We start from the raw sequence: 22,531 nt of genomic DNA on the forward strand, positions 1-22,531 counted from the left end.
TAAAATCCTGACTTCTTATAGTACCCTTAGAATTCCATTCACCCGGGGATCTTCTGCAAATCTAGCTTGCGGGGCCATACGGCCTCGACCTCGACCTCTTCCTCGACTCCTCATTCTCACTGGGTTCTCACACTTGTCTACCTGCTATAATTCCATTCAGGAATTAGAGACCTAGGTCAACTATACCAGTCTAAAGTCCTAGGCAGTGAATCACAATAACAATTCACTAAGCAGGCAGCCAATCACAAACAGCACTCAATCGCAGCCAACAAGGTTCGTGCACTTACCTCAAGTCCCTGACGCACCTGCACCTCACATATTAATGCATAAGATCACTCAACAATCACAATCACACAGTCTGGAGTACGCATGGCACACGAGTCTCCCTAACTGGCTACCCCAAAGTCATCGCTCCTTATCACTCCAGGCTTCGACCAACTTGGATCGAGCTGACCTTGCTCTGATATCAAATCAACAGGGATGTCACGCCCCGAACCTGAACGAGCACGCAACATCCCTCCGGGGTCGTCAATCATGCGACATCCCAGGACTTGTCGCCGACCCAACTTAACTCAAACGAGGAACGCGAGCGGAAGCAAATTCGAACTCACCATATAACATACAATGAAATAGGGTAGTAGAGAGAGACGAACGATACACATCAACAAACCGCCTTTTTTTTTTAAGAACATAATGTTACTTACAAACGGCACAAGGTACAAGCCTTACTAGAGGCCACTATCGACGAACCACGCATAACAAAAAGGATCGGGTGGTTGGTAAGCTTAACTCCTCTACAAAAAGGGGCACTCAAAAGACGAGGTAACTCGACCTAATCTCAATCCCCGTAGTACCTTGGCAGCGTATCCGGATTAATCATGGTCGCGGGTCTGAAAAGGGTTATATTACAACAATGAAAATAAATCTCAATAAGCAACTACCTAAGCCTCGCTTAGGCCAAAGCGTACCTCCGAACGATTCTAAACATGCAATTCGAACAATCGACGTGCCATAAACAATCACAGGCGTCCTTACCTCGCCTCGGCACATACAAAAGTCCTGCACGTTAGAATATCGCCATAACATGGCCAATTGCTCATCAAACAAGCACTCTTCAAGTCATGGCATAATCATAAGAAACATACTCAATATTCCGGATTTCGAGCATCCGCCAACGCATAGCATACGTTCACATGTATCCAAGTTATTAACGACCCCTCGGACCACTAAACTCCCGCCGGTCTTCTGGCGTAACTAGGCATCGTCCCGCTATGTCGGCGACGGCCACGTTGGGGATTGAACACCCCCCGGCAAGTCGGGTACCCAACGACATTCCACTTAGGAGCATCGATCAGGCGTCCACCGTGATCGGCATCGTCTGGGATCGAACACCCCCCCGGCAACCCCGGGTACCAGACGGCAACGTTGGGGATCGAACACCCCCCGGCACGCCGAGTACCCACCGACATTCCACTTAGGAGCATCGATCCGGCCTCCACCGCGATCGGCATCGTCTGGGATCGAACACCCCTCGGCAACCCCGGGTACCAGACGGCATCCGAACTCTCGCCGGGCATCCTCTAGAACTCCTGCCTAGACGGAACGTGACGTGATCATACACACACATTATCCACTAAATGCCAATTTTTATCTCTGAGAATTGGTCACATGCCAACCGAATACTTACTCGGCCAATAAAATGCCACACTTTTCATTGATAACCCAGCCTTTGAATAATTGCCCGAAAATAAGAAAACCGAGTACACACAAAAGTGGGTGATTCCGGGCAATTCTGGGCAGTAACACAGTCGCCGAATTTCCTTTAAAATAAATAGTAAATCAACTCCAAAATTATGAAATTTGGATATATTGTACAAAACATCTTGATAAACATTTTTCATGAAGGACACGAAATCCATTTCTGACTGTAAATGCCTCGTTTTGACACTCAAATTCGGACAGAACCCGGTTCGCTCGAACAGCCCCTCAGACCATAAAAAATACAACTCATTCAGTACTCAAATCACTTTGGAAAGCTCTGAAATTTTTATATGTAATAGAGACGGATGTTCTCAACAATTTTTGTGAAGAAAGTTTGTTGAAAAGAGGTTTGGAAAAATTTATAGAAAATCGGAAAGACAAAGAAGGTCGGGTGGAACCACTGCCCGAAACGGCTGCGTTGGCTTCGGGCTCTCTTCCCCTCACGAAGGGAAGGAGTTCGAATCCCAGCGTTGTCGTTAGCGATTCTTAAGCGTGACGTCGTGGTGGTGGGTCCTGCGCTAGCGTCACCCCGGGTTTACCTCTCCGGCTGTCGGCCGTGCGAGGGGTTCCCGGGTAATCAAAAAAAAAAAAAAAAAAGAAGGTCGGGTGAACAGTAAATCCTGCAGACTGAATTCGATCCAAAAATGAACTTACAAATGGCCCTAAATGATCTCCAAAAATTCCAGATTTAATATATGTCATACTTCAAGATGTTATGAACAACTTTCATGAAGAACATTTCCTCAAATTCGGCCCACACAAGTCACAACAAAAAAAGAAAAATCCAGCGACGCAGTAGCAACCTTACCGAAAATCAACCAACAAGCACCACCAAGCAAACCAAGCACAACCAGCTACTAAACCAACTATCCACAGCCCTTAAACCATCCCTAACATGTCTGTTAATCACCCCTTAGCCTAGTCAAGGGTTAGGAAGCCACTTATAAGAGAGCCTAAGCAAGACAACTTAGCAAGGGAGCAAACAAGAGCCTTGGCACGGCAGCGGCTACTCCGGTGATGCAGCGGCAAGGGCGGACGATGGACGGCAGCTCAGGTGGTCGGGGGTGGTGCTGGTGATGGCCGAGTGAGCAAGTGAGAGAGAGATGAGGGTGAGAATGGGAGAGAATGGCGGTGGTGTGAGGTGAACGGCGACTGAACCGGCAAGCGACGAAGTTGGAAGCTCGGCTAGAAAACAGCCGGCGACGGAAAACTTCGGGGCAGCAGGGGCGGTGCGGCTCAGCCAGGGATGAAGCTAGGACGGTGGTGGTGCGGTGGCGGGGTGGAGTGTTGCTCGGCATGGCTGGTTCCGGCGTGGTTTAGGTCTGGCAGCCGGCTGGACAAGAAGAAGCCGAAGGAAGCAGAATGAAGAAGAACCAGACGCACGAAGAAGCAGAAGTGAAGAAGAAGAAGCAGCAGCAGCAAAGGGATAGAAGCAGCAACACGTGAAGTTCATCATGGGGAATGGGTGAAGTCAGCCACTGTATGGGGAAGTCAGCAGCAGCAGCAGCAGCAGCAGCAACGTGGGGTCAGCAGTGGTAAGGCAGAAGCAGAAACGGCAGCAGTCAGTAGAAACAACATGGGGTCATCAGCGAGAAAAGAGGAGTCAACAACGTAGGGGCAGCGGCGACGTGGGGGAGTAGAGAGAGAGGAGAGATAGAGGAGAGAGAGAGAGAGAGAGGGGGAGAAAGTCAACTAATCGAGTATGATCCAACGGCTCACGTTTAAACTTGGAGTCGATCCGACGGTCCATGAAAAACCCTAATTTATAAATTAGGAAAAGGCCAAAAACACTAACTAAAACACACTAAGAGAAAGCTATACTAGTCAAAATCCGCACCCGGTCCAAATTTCACTTTTCACCAATCACGGGCAATATCAACGCTGGCCACAATAATATCGACACCGTCCAATTAAATTCGTCACGAAACTCCGAGAAATTCGACACTAAAGTTCGGGCTCTAAATAACGGCCAAATTCGATTGAGTGCGATTTTAGCGAAATCTCAAATTTAAAAATAACCCGAGAGTGATCAGTTCTGGGCGAGATTTAACTATAAGTGCACCGACGAAACACACTTTTTATAAATCCCAAAAATGGGTCGAAATTCGGAATGTCACAGATTAAGTCCTATCGGTGGCTCTACGATCCTAGATTTAAAGTCAATTCCGATGGCGGCCTTGTATTCTTCCAAAGTTGGTACCATCTCATTCTCACAAAGTAGAAACGTAGCATTGGTGACTTCCCAGAAGTGAGCTAGGGCTTGAATCAAACTGACTTGATGCTTGACATTGATTACCCCGAAGAGATATCCCAATCTTTCCTTGACATAAGCTTGATTCTTCGTGGTCATGCCTTCCCACCATGCGAGGAGCTCTTTTCATGGAATTGGAATCACTTGAATGTCTAGTTTCCCCATTTGAGTCTAAAGAATGCAAAACGATCCTTAATTAAAACTTCCATTTCAATCATATGTTCTTTTTAAGACCAAATGGAAATAAGAAGCATTTGTATACTTAAAAAGTCATACAAATGTCGTATTACGTCCATTTTATGTCTTACCAGAACATGTGATTATAAATGGGCACAAGATCAATGTTTGAGATGAATACCCCTTTTCTATACTCCATTACGACCAAAAGGACTCAACTTGAGGTTTGTAAACTCTAAATACATCCAAATGGACTCTCTATTCCTTGAATGGCTAAGGCCATTTGACTACTTGATGTGTACAACCTTTTGAATACAATCAAAGTGACCTTTCATTTTTGAATGGCAATGGCCATTTGGTTTACCATGGAAATCCTTCATAGGCCTATACATTTCATCTAAGATTGCAAAATGACCCAATGGAGTATAAGGCCCTAATAGTTCATTTTAACCTAAAAGGGGATCCAAATCAATCATGGATTGTTTCTTAAGCATTTGTTCATGTTATCTAAATAACTTGCATAATTTAAAGAGAGGAGCAAGGAACGATTCTTACGTTTACCGAGACGATCTTTTTTTTTTTTGGTATACCCAATCACAAAGACATGCGGATGCAACTTATGCATGGTTTTGACGCCTAAAGGTGGGATATGCTAAAGGCTCATGGTTACCACCTTAACGAATAAGGGATTCCATTCCAATAGGTATATGACCTAAAGTGATAGAATATTATTTCGTCTTGGTGATCGATATGAATAAAGACTATCCCATGGGCAATCGGCCCATAGTGTAGCCTCAATTCACATCTCCTAAGGGTGATCTTAATTTGTAGCCAGGGTTGGACCACGGGTGGTGTTTGCAAATGGTGTAGTGCTAAAGCAACTTAAAAGGCATGCACGCCAATTTACAATCAACCAACACTTCAAACATAATCATATCACATTCATTACATCATCTCCCTGTAAAACAAATGGTAAGTAAACACTACACCCTTTATTCCTCCAAACTGCAAAAACATTTAACACTTTTGTTAGCAGGACTTGACCTCGAGTCTTCACGGTTGCACAAAACACATGCAAATCAAGCTAATCTAGGCCTAAATCCACTTAATTTCCCAGCGGAGTCGCTAGACCTGTCACGCTGCACCCTTCCGGAGCACGCTTGGAGGTACTTTCGTTCATTGCGAATGGTAGGGTGTTTCGTCACTAAATGAATGAGGGTCTCTCCCAGACCATATCTCACGAGATAGCGGGTATTCATTTTCTATTTAGCATATGTTTCATTTTTGGAGTCGCCACTGGTCCTTAATGGTTGACTAGAAACCTAATCGAGACAGGGGAGAACCATCCTGATTTCTGCGAACCAGAGATATCATGGGTAGGGGGACTTGCTAACGTTAACAATTTCGATGTCAAAATCCCTAACGCTATTTTGGTACCTAACTCGATTTGAAGTGGCTAGCGTAGCATGTAGTTTCTCAAGGCTTATCCGCTAATTCTAACCATTTTAAACGATGAGGGATCAATCAATTATGAAAAGCACAATCAATTCAAATTACAAACAACATTCCTAATATTGTCCCTAAAAAAACCTATCACCCCATTTTAGGGTTTTTTAGGGGTTAATCCCCTTTTAACCTCTAAACTAGGAAATTTTCAAAAGAACTTGTGCATTCCCAAAATTTTTCACTCACAAAGGGTGGCCACAAGTGTTCTGAGCCATTCTGCAATTTTTTAGAATTTTTTTATGAATTTTATGAATTTTATGAATTTTTAATTTTTTTTATGAATTTTCTTAATTTATGCAAATTTCCCTAAATATCTGAAATTTTTATGATTTTCTGAATTTTTTTATTTTTTCTTTATTTTTTAATTTTCTTGATTTTTTTTATTGTTTTTCTGATTTTTTATTGTTTATTGTTTATTTTATTTTTATTTTTTAATTTCTCGGGAACGAACCGGACCGGTTCAGACCAGTGCAACTGCGTTGGACTGGCCTGATCAATCTCCGGCTAGCTCTTCGGTGAGGACGGTGCCAAAACGGCGCCGTTTTTGCATTTCTTCTTTGAGGCATTTTGTCAAGCACTTGGTGTGCATTAAGCTTAATATGCATTTTCAACACCACGACTTCAACCCTATCTCCGACGACCCTCCGCCAGTGTTCCGGCCACTACCAATGATCCTAAAGCATCTACATAGCACCCTCTACCAACCTATCACCACCGGACCACTGCCGGACCACCGCCGGCCGGCGATTTCTAAGCTATAAAAAAACCTAACCTGAAACTATTCTAACCAGAACAATCCTACTAATACAATAGATTCCAATCTAACTATCAAAACATTCATTAAAACATCAAATGGATCAGAAAGGAATAACTTGGACGGCCATTGGCCGTGGGAATGTCCTCCGGCAAGGCTCGGATGCTCTGGCAAAGATGGTTATGGGGGCCGACTCATGGATTATGCAAAAATACGATCCAAAATGCATAGAACAAACAATTAATATATCAAGAACATGAATATGGAATCAATGATCATAGAAATAAGAAAGAAATCACTGAATCAAGCTTGAAATGGTTCGGGCACTTATTCGGGCATTTCAACAAATAGCTGGTGTGTGATTGGGTAGGAAGTTTACCTTTTTCACCGGCAATCAAAATGGAAATTTTGAATCGGCTGGAGGCTATGGATTGATTGATCCTCATGCACCTTCTTTATCAACCTATGGGCTCGGCTTTGCCGGGAAAGTCCTTGATTTGGTGATCGGGGCTGATTTTCTAGGCTTCCCGATCAGCTCCTTCATTGGACACAAAAGGAAGGAAGTCACCTGAACAGGTGATTCGCCGGCACCTTTCCCGTTGGGACAGTGCCGGTCACTCAGTCTGAAGGCCTTCTACTCCTTCTCTCTCTTAGTTTTTCTCTTTCTCTCTCTGGCTCTCTCTCTTGGGAATTCTCTTGAACAGGTTCTTTGCTTGGAACCACTTCTTATGCCCTTTTTGATCTCTTTCCTGATGCGGTTTTCGACCTCTAACCGACTCGGGAAGCTGTTGTAACGGTTCCCCGTCGACAGCTGGAGGTCTCTAGCTGTCCCATTTTCTTTTGCACGTATTGGAATGGGAGATTTAGGGCGGTGAAGGGGCAGGGCAGCAAAGGTTTTTCTTCACCTTTCCCACGCCAGGTTGAGTCGGGCAAGGAAGAAGCCAACCCAGGTTGGATCGGGTCGGATCCGACTGACCCGACAGACCCGGGTTGGTCTAAAATTGCAAATTAGACCAAATTTCGACCTATTTTCAAAATTCTGACCCCAAATCTCAATTCCTTGACACATTTTACTTTAAAATACGGGATCACTTTGACTTTTTATCTCAATTAAGCCCAAATACCCCAAATTTGAATTCGGTTCAAGTGTGTTTTAATTCAATTGAAGGTCCGAATGACCTAATTTTGCTGATCTAAGGCCAAAATTGGATTCCCCATGGTTGATTACTCTTAGGGAAGGTATAGACTTTGATCGAAAATTTCAAATTGAAAGAAATCCCCAATTTGGGTCCTAAAATTCCTAATTTTCAATTAATTTTGGGGCTTTTTAATTATTTTATCAAATTGTGAAATTGGACCGACCAATATGAAATTTAAGGTCCCAAAATCAATTTTGTGAAGACACTATGGTCTAAAAATGCTTAGAAATGATTTAATTGGATTTTTGGTTCAATTAGGATATGAAATTACCCAAATTTGGGAAAAACATATTTCCAATTGAAATTTTGTAAAATTGAAAATGCAGGGATGAAATTGGAATTAAAGTAAGACTAATCAATATTTTTTGGAAATTTTTATAATTCATTTGGTATTTTTCTTGATTTTCCTCCCATTTTAACCACAAGAAATTAAGGAAAAATTGAAGAAAAATCTGGAATTTTTGTTTTGTTTAGATATAGGTTCCTAAGCATGGTAAAAGTCCCTAATCCTAATTTTTGTGATTTTTATGTAAAATTGAAAATTGGACAAAAAATTAAGTGTCAACAATATCATGAGAAGAAAGATAATGTATTTACTCTTGCATTTGTCATACATGGTGATTTTGTATTGCTTTAAACTCACATTATTTTATACCAGGTTGAGTGGTAAGGTGATCTCCTACCTCAGACTTAGGGATTTCATTTATGACACTTCGGCTCACTCTTTATATTTTAGATTTGTAGGGTGGATCACTCTCCACCACTGTAGTTTAGATTTCTGTATATTTTGACTGCGATTATCAAGACGTATTAGTACCCAAATCAGCGGTATTTTATACCAGGTGTAGCTCGGTGGTATGGATCGATGGATCCCTCATTGATTTGTTGCTTGGTACTTCAACTTTGACGAGCAGTTGGTTGGACCACTTAGGAGCTTCGATAGCCCCCTGATTTCGACGACGATGGCATGTCAACGGGCAAAGTTGTTGATCGGTAGCATGGTAGCGTGACTTTGTGTAGGCAAGTTTATGGCTATAGGAGTATGGAGTAGTATCAATGAGACCCGACCTTCTTCCTAGAGTTCGTTGTACTCTGTTTCTTTTGGTACTTGTATTAATACTTGGAAGAGGGAAAAAATGGGCAAATTGTATGTCTAAGTTATTCAAACTTGCCAAATTGTGTTTCTCATGTGATGTGAATTTTTTTGCTTCCGTATGCTTATAGAAATGATATGAATAATAATCACAAAAGACATATGCTGCGCGTAACATTCTGGGGCATCACATTGCGACCAGGACTTTCCAAAACTATGATATGATTTCTGAAAAATAATATAAAAGTGTTGGGATTCTAGATTCCATGAAATGGGTTGAATGGATGGCTGAGATGAAAAGTTATGATATCTCCCTTTAGAAAACTCGGATAGGAGTGATTCTTGGGCATTAGAAATCTTACGGCTAGATCTTCATGAGCTCATAACATGATTTGTGATAGTCGTAGATTTCCCAATGGTAGCAATTAAAAGTTGTGATTCTGGCGTGGGAAAATGATACAAACAATCCTTGAACTTTGAGTTAATGTGTAATTTGATCTTTGAACTTTTAATTTGTTCAATATAGTCCCTGAACTTTAACTCAACGTTCAATATGGCCCCAAAACTTTCAATATGTTCAATGCAGTTCTTGAACTTTTAGTACATGTTCAATATAATCCCTGAACTTTATAAAAATGTTCAATATAGTCCTTCTATTAATTCAAATTCAGGGACTATATTGTATATTTTTATATAGTTCATGGATTAAATTGGACATGTATCAAAAGTTCAGGGATCATATTGAACAAATTAAAAGTTTAGGGACCACATTGAATATTAGGCTAAACTTCAGAGACTACATTGAACAAATTAAATGTTCAGGGATCAAATTGCACATTAAGCCAAAATTTAGGGACTGTTTGTATCATTATCCCTTATGGTGTTTGTCGTCCCATATGGTCAAATTAGGTACCGATGGAAAGCTAGGACAAAGTATGATCAAATTGTGCCCTTCGTGTGTCTGCTCTTCTCTCTCGCGTGTAGAGTTTCTCTCTATCTTTTGGATAGCTTTGCCCTAACCCCAAACTTCCTTCAAAACCCAAGAATCCATCTCCCTTATCACAGCTTTCGCTTTCTAGTTCGCCCATCGCTTTCATCAACCCCAAACCACTGTTTAAGCTGCTTCAAGAGTCAAAGAAACCGCGTTGAAGAAGATAGGCACCACCGCAGCTAAACGCCCAAAATCTGACGCCAGCTTTCGTGGATGGAAGACTCGACTCCTCCTCTTGTGAACTACCATTCCAGATGTGCAAGGCGACAGTCTTTCTCCCCTTTGTAGGTCAAAAACAGCAGTTTTACAAAGTTGAAGGAAAGAATCATGTCCGCAACAAAAGATCGTCCATCAGGTTTCAACAACTGCTTCTGGTAGGTCCCCTTCCCCCCTTGGTAACACAATGCTGTGGGGTACCTAGGTATGAAGCATAGATGTAAGAAAATAGCCTATTTTATAAGTTAGGTTTTCTTAACCACAAAGCTTCAGCAATATGGAAGACAACAGAGAATGGGACCTCAGGATGGCAGCTTTGTGTAGAAGGCTAGGACACCTCTGGACTGGTAGGAAAATTGTTGTATTAGACAATGTTGTGACGGAAGCGAAATTACAAGAGTGTGAACGTACAGTGTTTGGCAAACTTCATGGAAGTCCTTCTGTCAATTTCCAAGCCTTTCAAGCCACTATGAAGAAGGCTTGGAAAACGAACTCCATCATCTGCAAGCATCTACAACCTGGGTTGTTTTCTTTTGAGTTTGAGTCTATCCAGGAAAGAAATAGAATACTGAATTCTGGGCCATGGTCTTTCTCAAGTCATTTGCTGGTGATCAAACTATGGGAACCAAGTATGCCTCCACAGTGCATTATTTTTGACTCGTGTAACATTTGGGTTCAAATTCATGGCTTACCTATTGAAGGAACAACTGAAGAAGCAATTAGAGAAATTGCTGAAAACATTGGGGAAGTCTCAGAAGTGCGTATAGAATCCAAAGGATATGCATCAATAGTGGTGGGGAGAGCAAGAGTCCTGCTAAGATTGTCGACTCCCTTTTTATCGGGCATGCTCTCTAGCTTTAGAGGTAAGGAGCATTGACTGGATTTTAAATATGAAAGACTTCCCCATTTCTGCTATTCCTGTGGGATAATAGGGCATTATGCAAAAAATTGTGAACTCGTGCCGTATGATGAAGAATTAACATCCACTGATGAAAAAATGTTTTATGGGCCCTGGTTAAAAGCGGAAGAGAGCTCCATTAGCCCCTTTTGGAATGCCTTTTATGGGGAGATTTTGGAGAGGGAAGAAGGGCAGGAGTTGGAACAGGAGATGGTGCTGGAAACCCCTCAAAATTCTGGACAAATTACCTTAGTTCAGAATATTGCAAGCAGCTCACAAACCAGATTGAATAACATGCAAGCACATAGGGGAAAGAGGAAACTAACTAAGAAGGACCTTATCACCTTAGCGAGCAATCAGGAAATCGAAGAAGATGCTAATCCTGAATCAGCTATTCCATTGCAGATTGACCAGTTTTCAACACAGAAAGTAAGTGAAAGACTGCAAAGCAAAAATAGAAAACTGAAGGCAAGGAACTATAAGAAGGGAAGAAGGTACGAACCGTATGATCAGAAAAGTTGGGAAGGACATTTATTGGATGAAGCACAACTCTTAGACACTCCGGTGCAAATTGCAAAAGAACCCGAATAATGGGCTTTGGTGGCTAGCCCTAATAAGCCACTAGGTTACAAATGAGGCTTCTGTGCTGGAACTGTCAAGGGTTGGGCACACCCTTGACAGTTCAAGCCTTAAGGGCCGTTATGGCCCAAGAAAGGCCCGACGTGGTATTTCTTATGGAGACTAAGAACCAAGATCACTTAGTTCGGCGACTAAGCAGAACTTTAAACTTTCAGAACTGCTATACTGTTATTCCCAGAGGGATTGGGGGAGGTTTGGCGCTGCTGTGGAAGGATGGGACTTCTTTGACTGTCAATTTAACCACGAGCGAGTTCATTGACATCACTCTTCATGATGATGAGATGGCTAAACAATTCAGGGCCACTTTTATTCATGCTCCAACTATGTTTCAAGAAAAGATGAGATTATGGGAAGAGCTGAGAAGTCTGAGTATACAGAACAACTTGCCTTGGGTATGTATTGGGGACTTTAATGAAATCTTGAACTATTGGGAAAAGAGGGGGAAGCGGCCTCCACAACTCCATAGAATGAACGCATTTAGAGATTTCCTCAATGCTTGTGGATTAATGGATATAGAAAGTAAAGGTTGTGCATTTACTTGGGCTAACAATCGAGAAGGGCAGGATTATGTTCAAGAAAGACTGGACAGGGCTGTTTGCGACTTGGAATGGAGAATACTGTTCCCTCAAGCCGAGGTCTTTGCTTTACCGGCCATCAGATCAGATCATAGCCCTATTTTACTGGGCTTATCAGCTGAACCTATTAGGAGAAATAAAATGTTCAAATTTGAAGCATTTTGGCCGGAAAATGAGGATTGTGGGAGGATAATTAGGCAAATATGGAATCAAGATAGGTTACAACAATCTAACCTAATGCAGAAAATACAAGCAGTCTCAATTGCATTGGCGAGATGGAGCAGGGACAACTTCCAGAACAGCCACAAGCAAATCAAGTCCTTAAAACAAGAATTGATGGCATTGACAAATGATCAGAATGTGCATGGAAACCAGAATAGAAAGAGGGCCATAACTGAACAGATTGAAACATTGTGGAGACAGGAGGAAATATACTGGGGAATAAGGTCTCGAATCAATTGGCTGAAATGGGGAGATAAGAACACAAAATATTTCCACGCCACAACAATTCAGAGAAGGCAGAGGAACAGAATATCTATGCTGAAAAATGCTGAAAACGTGTGGGTTCGAGACCCCCAAGCGCTCAAAGAGTTGACAGTGGCATTTTTTCAACAGCTTTATCATTCAGAGGATCCCCGAGACTTTCATCCTATTTTGCTACAATGTCCTTCTATAGTCACAGCTGAGATGAACCAAGAATTAACAACTCAAGTCACAATGGAGGAGGTCCATACAACAGTATTTCAATTGGGTGCTTTGAAGTCACCGGGACCAGATGGTTTGAATGGCCAATTTTATCAAAGAAACTGGGACGATGTAAAAAACGGGGTTTTTGATGAAGTGAAGAAGTTTGTCCAGTCTGGAAATCTGAATCCAACACTAAACACAACCCATATCACCTTAATACCGAAAGTTCTCAATCCAGAGGGTTTAGATCAGTTCAGACCAATCAGCCTATGCAATTTTGCATACAAAATTATCTCGAAAATCCTAGCAAATAGATTGAAAAAGTGGTTGCCGGTTATAATAGAAGCAGAACAGAGCGCTTTTGTGGGCGGTAGGCAAATCCAAGACAATATTTTGATTGTTCAAGAAGTACTACATCAAATGAGAATCAGAAAAAGGAAAAGAAAATTTTAGGCGGTGTTGAAACTGGATATGAAAAAAGCCTATGATAGGGTAGAGTGGGATTTCCTTGAAGCTAGTATGTTGAAAATGGGTTTCAGTGACTGGTGGGTACAGAGGGTAATGCAATGTGTAACTTCTATCTCTTTGAGTGTAAAACCGAACGGGGAACCATTGCCCTACTCCAAGCCAACACGAGGGATAAGACAAGGGGACCCCATATCCCCCTATTTGTTTATATTGATAGCTAACACACTCTCGGTTTTGATGAGAAAGGCAGTACACGATGGCACAATCTCTGGAATAAAATTAAACAGGTATTGTCCGGTTCTATCTCACCTCCTCTTTGCTGATGATTCCATCTTCTTCTTAGATGGTAAGCTGATTGAATGCCAGAATCTTGCATTGATCCTCAATCAGTATTGCTATGCATCTGGTCAAGAAATCAACTTAAACAAATCTAGTATTTTCTTTAGCTCGTGCTGTCCACTGAACTTAAGAGATAATATGGCTGCTCAACTTAGAGTCCCAGAGATTAAGAAGACCGGCAAATATCTCGGGATTCCTTCGGATTGGGGTGAATCAAAAAAACAAATGTTCAGTTGGATATTAGCAAAAGTCAATATGAAACTGGAGGGATGGAAGTAAAGGCTTGTTTCAAAGGCAGGAAAAGAAACGCTGATTAAGACTGTGGTTCAAGCTCTTCCTCAATATGCGATGTCAATATTTAAAATTCTAGTTTCAATTTGTCGGTCCATAGAAAGAAGGGTTGCAGCCTTTTGGTGGAAAAATTCTGAATCGAAGTCAGGTCTTCACTGGAAGCGGTGGGAAGTTCTAAAAACAAAAAAAGATAAAGGGGGTTTGGGATTTAGAGACCTCATATCTTTCAATAGAGCTTTGCTCGGTAAACAAGCATGGAGGTTATCCCAAAACCAATCATCATTATGGAGCCAAATTCTCAAAGGAATATATTTCCCTACAAGATCTTTCTGGCAAGCTAGGAAGGGGTCTCGGTCCTCTTGGGGATGGCAGAGCATTCTATTGGGACGGGAAGAAATATCAAATTCAGTCATATGGTCGGTTGGCACGGGGGAAAAAATCAGTATTCGGGAAGACAGGTGGCTCAAAAGAGGAGTTTTGGGAGGACCAGCAACCCTTGAAGAATCGGCAAAAGTCTCAGACCTAATCAAGCACAAGGACAGAACATGGGATGTCGATATGCTAACAAGACTATTTGAAGACCAGATTGTTCATGAGGTGTTAGCCATACCTCTATGCAGCAGAGTAACAGAAGATAAACTAGTTTGGACAGCCATAAAGTCGGGAGAATTTTCAGTGAAAAGTGCTTATAATAAGATTCGTGATAAAGAACTTCCACAGATTGAAAAGCAGGCATCATCTTCTTTCCAACCTTCCACTAAACTGTGGTGCCGAATCTGGAAACTAAATACCCCTCCCAAGGTAAGACTATTTCTATGGAGTATGTGCCAAAATGCGCTACCAACGAAAGAAAATCTCTACAGGAGGAAGATCTTACCTCGGCCAACTTGCCCCTTTTGCGATCAAGAGGCTGAAACGGTGGAGCACATCTTTCTTATCTGCCCCTGGACCGAAGCAATTTGGACAGCACCTTCAGTTCAGATCAAAATCGCTTGTGAGGAAATAACACGAATTGAGGTATGGATTCAAAACTATCAGCTACAGCCACAAAAACTGCTTACACTAGATGAGATTGCCATTATCTTCTGGTTGATTTGGAAAGCCAGAAATGAATTTGTTTTTCGGAAAAAACCCCCAAATCCGAGTACTTTAATTGAGTCGGCAAGGATAATGTCTCAAAACTATAGCAAGTGGAATCACAAGAGTTCTAATCTGCATACTGAAAAGATTCCATTACCTCTGAATTGGAACCCATCGGCGATGAACTCCTTCAAAATCAACATCGATGGGGCGTTTCATGAACATGCAACAGAAGGAGCAGTAGCGGCAATCCTTAGAGATGCGACTGGAACCTTGCTAGATGGCTTCGCTAGAACAGTCTCGGCGTCTTCGCCGTTGCACACAGAGCTACAGGCGATGTTGCACGCGCTTCATTTCTTCGCCGACTGGAGGAGCGAGCAAATAGTTCTGGAAATAGACTGTCTCCAAATGGTAAACTTGCTGAATGACGAGAGTCAAGTCGGCTGGGAAGAAGAAGCTGTAGTTCACGAAGCCCTGCTCCGTATGGCCCAGTTCAGTAAATTAACCGTGGCTCATTATAACAGATCCGCGAACCAAGCTGCTGATTGGATCGCCAAAGCGCATCGCATAAATTCTCTGAATTTATTTTGGCTTTCCCGTCCCCCCCCAACTGTTATGGGAGTTGTTATGTTTTGATGCCCCTCTGTCGGGTTGTAGTTTCAAGAACTCTTAAGTTTCAATGTATATCGTTCTATTTCGACCAAAAAAAAAAAATTTGTGCCCTTCAATCTGAATTCCGCTGATGTTGACTTTCGGTCAAAATTTGATCGAATCCCTGATAAATAATTTGGTGTAATAAAAGCTATTCAGGTCAACTCGCGACTTGAGACGTCAGAGCCCGAACTCATTTTTGAGTCTTCAGATTGATGCTCAGCGGGCTTTCTCCTTATTATCAACGTTTGCATCCTTATTAATTAATTACACTTTTGCATTCACGTGACATTATTTTATAATAATTAACAATTCATTTAGATACATTTAAGAATTGAGCAAAAATCATAAAAAAACCCCAAATTATACCCTCTGACATTTTTATCATAAACTTTTTTCCGTGATACCAAAAATTCCAAACTTGTACCTATGTGATACATTTACCCTCCGTCAAAGTTCCGTCAATGAAGGCCGTTAAAAATCTGCCTACATTGATGTGTTGACAGGGCTCACGCGGCTTAAGTGAAATAAAAAAAAATTTAACTAAAAAATTATATGACGAAACCTTGGTGTAGGGTAAATGTGTCACATATGTACAAGTTAGGGGTTTTTTATGTCACAATAAAAATTTTAGGGTAAATGTGTCATATTAGGTATAGTTTAAGCTTTTTTATGTCATAAAAAAAAGTTCGGGTAAATGTGTCACAATTGGTATAATTTAGGATTTTTTTTATTTTTTCCCTTAAGAATTTATCGCAATTCGTGATAAAAAAACAAGTTTTGTTTCAATAGTTTCATCCTATAAATGAATTGCGCATTTAATAAATTGGACGATCTTCATCGACTTATGCACATTTAATTCTATGCATAGGTCACGGGAGTCCTATGCCAGAGCGTTACATCCATGCTTTGTATTAATTTTGCTCGATATGATTCGATATGTTTCTAGTTTTGTTTTACATCTTATTTGTTGTCCTTGATTTTTTCGATCAATTGTTTGCGGACTTTTGCCTGGGATTTTAGAATTATGAGTTTGAATAACAATTGGTGAAGATTAATTGCATTAAGAAAATGTTTTCCTAAAAGAGATAAGGTAGGCATTCGGCAAAACTACCATTATTAAAGTCCTTGAACCCAAAAATCTTTAATTCACAGAAGTAAGGCAAAATCCTGTGTCTTAGTCCTCGAACCCCAAAATCTTTCATTCACAGAAGTAAGGTGAATTCCTGTGTCTTACACGATTACTAACAGGCTTAGAATAGATTAGTGGCGAATTCTAGTCTATCTTAAATAATAACGAGAAACCAATGTGTGGTCGCTATGTTCGAAGTGTAAGTGTTACCTTGAGAGGGTTATCCGCACTTGCCTGACAATCCCTTAAACTAAATGAAGGCTCATCTCGAGAAGGTCTTGACAATATGTTATCAAGATATTAAAAATTAATATATAAATTTTTTTATCTGTTATTAGATAATTAATTCATTATTATGATTTATCATATATTATGAGATTATATTCAAATAAATATTATTTATTAACATTATCAGTAGTATGACTTTAACAACAATTATATCACTAATTTAGCATTAACTATTATAATTATTAATTAAGGTAGACATATTATTTATTCTAATAAAATACTTACTTAGGAAAATTTAGATATTCGAACCTAATGGTGAGCAACTAATAGCATGCTAATAATTGCACTATGAATAATTTTTAATGTAATAATTTCATTATGAATTACTTATCGGTGTGTAGGTTAGATACCATAAACTTGTGTGACGAATAACACATGGCAAAATATTCTAGAGAAAAAAGGAAAATGAACCTTTGAAGGGTTGAGTGAATGGTCAAACAGACTCCACTCTAGTGCGACATATCTCTGCCTTCCTGCTCAACGGAACTTGAGCTCTCAAGCTCGCTAGTGTGGAGTGTTGTACGTACATATGTTGACGCCTAAATTTTGATGACCCATTTAAATATTCATTGCACAGAAAAATTAGAGATCGGCTTTGACCCCTAAATGAGAATATTAATTAAATTGCATAGAGATATTATGAGTATTTTAATTAAACCCATATAATTGCGTTGGACTGAGGCTAACGAACTCAAGCGATGGAGTTTCTAAGCTTAATTTAATTAACTGGACTGAGCTCACAAGAATGCAAATTTGACCAAACCCATTGAAGACTATAGTGGCCGAAATTAGTGTGTGCATTGCACATGGACTACCAAAACTTGGAAAGACTTAATTTCTCCAATCAGATTTGGCAATCATAAGGGCCTATGCCGCGAAACTTTCGCCCACGAGGAAAGAAGAGAGAGATTGACATTGTTGACTAAAGTCTAATGGGCATGAGACGTCAAGAGGATAATGAAAAAAAATAAAGAAAGAAGGAAAAGGGATCAGAATTGGTGCGCTAGTGAAAGCCAGATATGGAAGATTAGGTAAAAATGGGAACTTAGGATTTCTTAAGGAAAAAAGGGATGAAGATCAAGACGTTAGGATATCTCCTCAATAACTATACCTTCAAGCCACATTGCACCAAAAAGGAGAATTTCTAGATTCACGCCAATTCTTCGCGATTTTCTTTCTGAAATGGGCACAAGCCCAGACGGGGGGCAGAGGCTTCTGCACGTTAAAAGGCTTCCATCACCGCAACATAGGGAAAGGTCAAAAGAAACCAAAAAAGAGACGCTCGCTTCTTGGGTAGGGCGTTCGCAATACAGAGGAAGCGGTGAGTGGATGGCAAAACTATTGTGAAATTTCATTCACATTTCCATTAAGATCCGAGCTTTCTTTCGTGTGGTTCATCTCTGGAAAGGTCGCGGCAACACATTCAAATGTACCGGTGGGAATAAGTTTGAGCCGATGGTTCGAGATCCCATTTGGTCCAAAAGATATAAGAAAAGAAGAGAGGAAAATAATTAAGCTGATGTTCCATGGCTGTTCTGGTGCATGGTCTCGCTATCATTTACAGCCGGCTGATGTCCTTGTGTTATGTTTTGAGTATGAGTTGGCCCATTAGGGCTCTCCACATTGCATTCTCGAGCTCCATATGTTAAAGTCTCTCATATTTTTCTGCAGCCGGCACCAAACGCATCAAATTGTCCGTCCACGAATGAGGAGTTCGGGAAACGTCCAATAATGACATAGTCAATCCCCAACGTCACGATTAGAGGAACAAGCTTGGGTGGCGAAATGGCTTCATGTATGTGAGAATCTATGCCGGAATCTTAGTGCAAGTGGGTGTATATTAAGGTTCGTATATAGCTGAAGAAAGAGAGCAGATCATCAAAATCATATAGTCATGAAACCGTTTGAGAAGTCTTTCGTTCAGCAAGAGCAAGATGATCAAAAGGTGAATTACTTCTTGGGTTTCTTTTCTTTTGATCATTTCGTTTGTTGTGATTGCTCAACTCAGACGTTTGCACATGTTCAACGAATATACTCTTGATGATAGCAGAAAGATAATATCTCGACGACAACGACATTGGTGAGCAATGGAAGTGTTGACATTTGCAGTCGAATTGCAGACAAGTCGAAAACGGGAGGGTGGAAAGCTTCTCCTTTCATTATAAGTACACTTTGGATCCTAATTTTTCTGTTCTTTTAACTCTAGATCAAATGCCATATACACATTTTATTCGGTTTCTTTTACTAAATGGTGTGACAAATTTTTAATATTCTAGTCACTTCCTTAGAAAGTTAAATCATGAGCCAAATAATTGGCTGGTTAAATAAGACTGAAATAGTACATTAGATAGGACATAGGTATCAACTAATCGAGCTAGCGTTAATTTTCCTTTCTTTAGACAAATTTCAGACAGATCAGTTAACATGGGTAATTTGTAGTGAACGAGGTGGCGGAAAGATTAGCGTTTTATGCGATTGCGGTGAGCATGGTGTCATACTTGGTTCTCGAAATGCATCAAGCAATTCCGGTGGCCGCAACTCACGTCACAGATTGGATTGGGGCGGCCTTTGTTCTCACCCTTCTTGGCGCGTTCATGGCTGATGCTTACTTGGGCCGCTTTAAAACCATCATCGTCTTTTCCTGTATTTATGCAGTGGTAAGAGATTAACCTCCCTAAATCCCAAAGTATTCAACATGAAACTGTCTTTGAATAAGATTAGACATGTTAGTTATCAAGGACATAATTTTAATTGCGAATTGGTATGTTTAGTAGGATAAGGATTCTATCTCGTCTCGGGAATTCTGTTAACCCGAATTGGCTACAATGCCGCAAGCTTTGAGAAAATCACACTATTCGAACAGTGCAAAACTGATGCGCACATATGTAAAAGACGACTCGACAATGTTATTTACTAATTAAATAGTTTAACTAGCTAGATTACTAAATTCTCTTACTTAGGCACTCATAATCTCCCGCTGAGCCAACTAATAAGTTCTCCTTGCTTTTATCAAATTCCCCAGGGAATGATTCTACTAACCCTATCAGCTTCCCTAGATGGCCTCCGACCGCTGCCATGCATGGCGAAGCCATGCCAGAAGGCCTCCAACTTGCAGAATGCGGTCCTCTCCATCGCGCTTGCCCTGATCGCCCTCGGGACGGGAGGCATCAAGCCCTGCATCTCTTCCTTCGGGGCCGACCAATTCGACGAGGCTGACAAGAAGGAAGTCAAGAAGAAGTATGCCTTCTTCAACTGGTTCTTCTTCGCCATCAACATGGGGGCCCTCTTGGGCATCACGGTCTTAGTGTACGTGCAAGTGAAGAAAGGTTGGGTTTGGGGGTTTGGGATTCCCACCGGGGCAATGATCATATCGATCGTTGTCTTGCTGTGCGGCATCAAGTATTACCGGTTTCAGAAGCCGATGGGGAGTCCGTTCACGAGGTTCATGCAGGTGATGGTGGCATCGGTGAGGAACCACTTAAGAGGGGTGGAGGTTGGATGTGAGACGTTGCTTTTCGAAGTGCAAACGGAGGAGTCTGACATTAAGGGAGCTCGCAAGCTAGCTCGCACCTCACAATATAGGTCAGTATTCATCATATAAGTAACAACCATAAAATTACTTGTGTTTATCTAATTTTCTAGAAATGCTATTAAATACTGGAATATGATAATTATTCACCCATTGAATTTGCTATATTCACCCCATGCAAAAATTTGAAACATAATAGCTGTTATTAATTTTGTTGCAAAGAATACATGGCAAACAAAATGGCTCTTAATTAGAAGGATCTTTTGGTGCCAAAGTTTCTGTTCATTGTTATATGATGAAAGATATCCAGAATCACTTTCGGACTATAAAAAGTAAAAAGTTTCTACCTACAAAGTAATGAATTCTGCTAGACCATATGACTAGACTAACTAATAAGAAGGGTGTTGTTGCAGATTCTGGGATAAAGCCGCAGTAATAGCTGATCGAGAATCCATCCCAACCACCAACCGCTGGCATCTCTGCACCGTGACGCAAGTCGAGGAATTCAAGTCCTTCCTGAGGGTCCTCCCTGTGTGGGCATCCACCATTGCGCTCTCCATCTCCTTCGCCCAGCTCTCCACCTTCTTCATCAGCCAAGCAACCATCATGGATCGCCAGCTTGGCCACAGCTTCAAGGTCCCCCCCGGTTCCGTCCCCATCTTTTCCGCCATCAATGCCCTCTTCCTTGTCCCGCTCTATGAGAAGCTGATTGTGCCGGCCCTGCGCCGGCGCACTGGCCACTACCGGGGCATCACGTCGCTCCAGAGGATGGGGGTCGGCCTCTTCCTCTCGATCTTTGCAATGGCCTCGGCTGCTATGGTAGAGAGGAGGAGGCGCGAGCGCTCGCCTGCCCCGTTGAGCATGAGCTTCTTCTGGCTCTTCCCTCAGTTCTTCCTTGTTGGCGGTGCTGAGGTGTTCACCTATGTGGGCCAGCTCGAGTTCTTCTACGATGAGGCGACGGATGGGACGCGGAGCATCAGCAGCGCAGTCTTCCTAAGCGAGATCGGAATAGGGAGCTGGCTCAGCACTGCGCTTGTCAAGATCGTCGAGGGTGTGACCGGAGGAACGGAGAAAGGGTGGCTGAGGGATGATCTGAACCAGAGCAAGCTCGATTACTTTTATTGGGTGTTGACGTTGATCAACGTGGTTAATTTCTTGGTGTATGTGGTGGTGGCTAGGAACTACAAGGGCAAGAAGGCTGCTGGTGTCAGTGTGAGTGATGAAAGTATGGTTGAATTGGGGGGTCCTCATCCCGAGCTTAGAGGATCATCATGATGCTTAGGAGTTCGGGAGTGTTGTGTCGTCGTGTTTTAGACTCATGCTCGATCATTTCTAGCAAAAAAAAAAGATTCATGCTTGATAACTGGGAGTTTGAGAGTGTTGCCCTTGGCCAAATTTTCAATTTGTTCATGCGTTGTGATGTTTTAGATTCATGTCAATATAGCTAGCCTTCGCTACCTGTGCATTCCGGGGAACAAAATTATTTGTCTTGTTAAATCCAACATATATAATTTCACGATTACAAATATGTTGTTCTTTAAATATGTACTTGCCTTCAATGTTGAAGTTTAGGTGCTCTACATTGTGCTTTAGTTGGATTTGTTGGGGCTAACTATGTGACCTAAAGGGGGGGTGAATATGTTGTTTTGACAATTTTGAGAAAACTCCAGGGAATCAACTTCCAGTACTTGGAAAACAGAAGAGGCAGGCAATAGCTAGTGAAGCTATTAGTGCAACAAAGATGATAATGTCAAATACCAAACTAGATAAATATCAGGTTTTAATGCTAGAGATCGGCTGATATATATATTGACATTTACGCAAGGTGCTATCAGTAAGATGTGGGTAATAATGAGTACAAAAAAGATGGCATATAGAGAATTATAGTGGTTTGGCTTTATCCTGAGCCTATATCCATTCTCTAGACTAGCAGCTACAACTTGTGCTGGAATGTACTAATAATCACCAAGATATGTCACAATTAGCAAATACCGTTCCTATCAATT

The 22,531-nt window shown here is 41.4% G+C and overlaps 2 protein-coding genes across 5 annotated transcripts; one reads left to right on the top strand and one right to left on the bottom strand.

Annotated features, from left to right (window-relative positions):
* Positions 1–9,750: 9,750 nt before the first annotated feature.
* On the bottom strand, positions 9,751–15,405 carry LOC115693511 (uncharacterized). 4 transcript variants are annotated; one of them, XM_030620531.2, is made up of 3 exons: positions 15,083–15,405; positions 14,723–14,815; positions 9,751–10,149 (listed from the first exon to the last, which is right to left on the bottom strand). In XM_030620531.2, exons 1-3 carry the CDS (start codon positions 15,148–15,150, stop codon positions 9,975–9,977), a joined length of 336 nt encoding a protein of 111 aa, XP_030476391.1. In that variant the 5' UTR covers positions 15,151–15,405; the 3' UTR covers positions 9,751–9,974. The 4 variants fall into 4 exon arrangements, 1 of the variants encoding a protein (XP_030476391.1); XR_008815260.1 differs by lacking the exon at positions 9,751–10,149 and adding an exon at positions 10,286–10,493; XR_008815261.1 differs by lacking the exons at positions 9,751–10,149; positions 14,723–14,815 and adding an exon at positions 10,286–10,493.
* A 4,596-nt stretch (positions 15,406–20,001) lies between these two features.
* On the top strand, positions 20,002–21,927 carry LOC115693503 (protein NRT1/ PTR FAMILY 8.1-like). Its single transcript, XM_030620521.2, has 2 exons — positions 20,002–20,578; positions 20,939–21,927. The coding sequence occupies exons 1-2, from the start codon at positions 20,022–20,024 to the stop codon at positions 21,798–21,800; spliced, it is 1,419 nt and encodes a 472-aa protein (XP_030476381.2). The 5' UTR covers positions 20,002–20,021; the 3' UTR covers positions 21,801–21,927.
* The last annotated feature ends 604 nt before the right edge of the window (positions 21,928–22,531 follow it).

This window comes from Syzygium oleosum, unplaced genomic scaffold (genome assembly GCF_021117445.2).
Source record: "Syzygium oleosum isolate NSW1041296 unplaced genomic scaffold, Sole_v2.1 Sole_v2.45, whole genome shotgun sequence".
NCBI lineage: Eukaryota > Viridiplantae > Streptophyta > Magnoliopsida > Myrtales > Myrtaceae > Syzygium > Syzygium oleosum.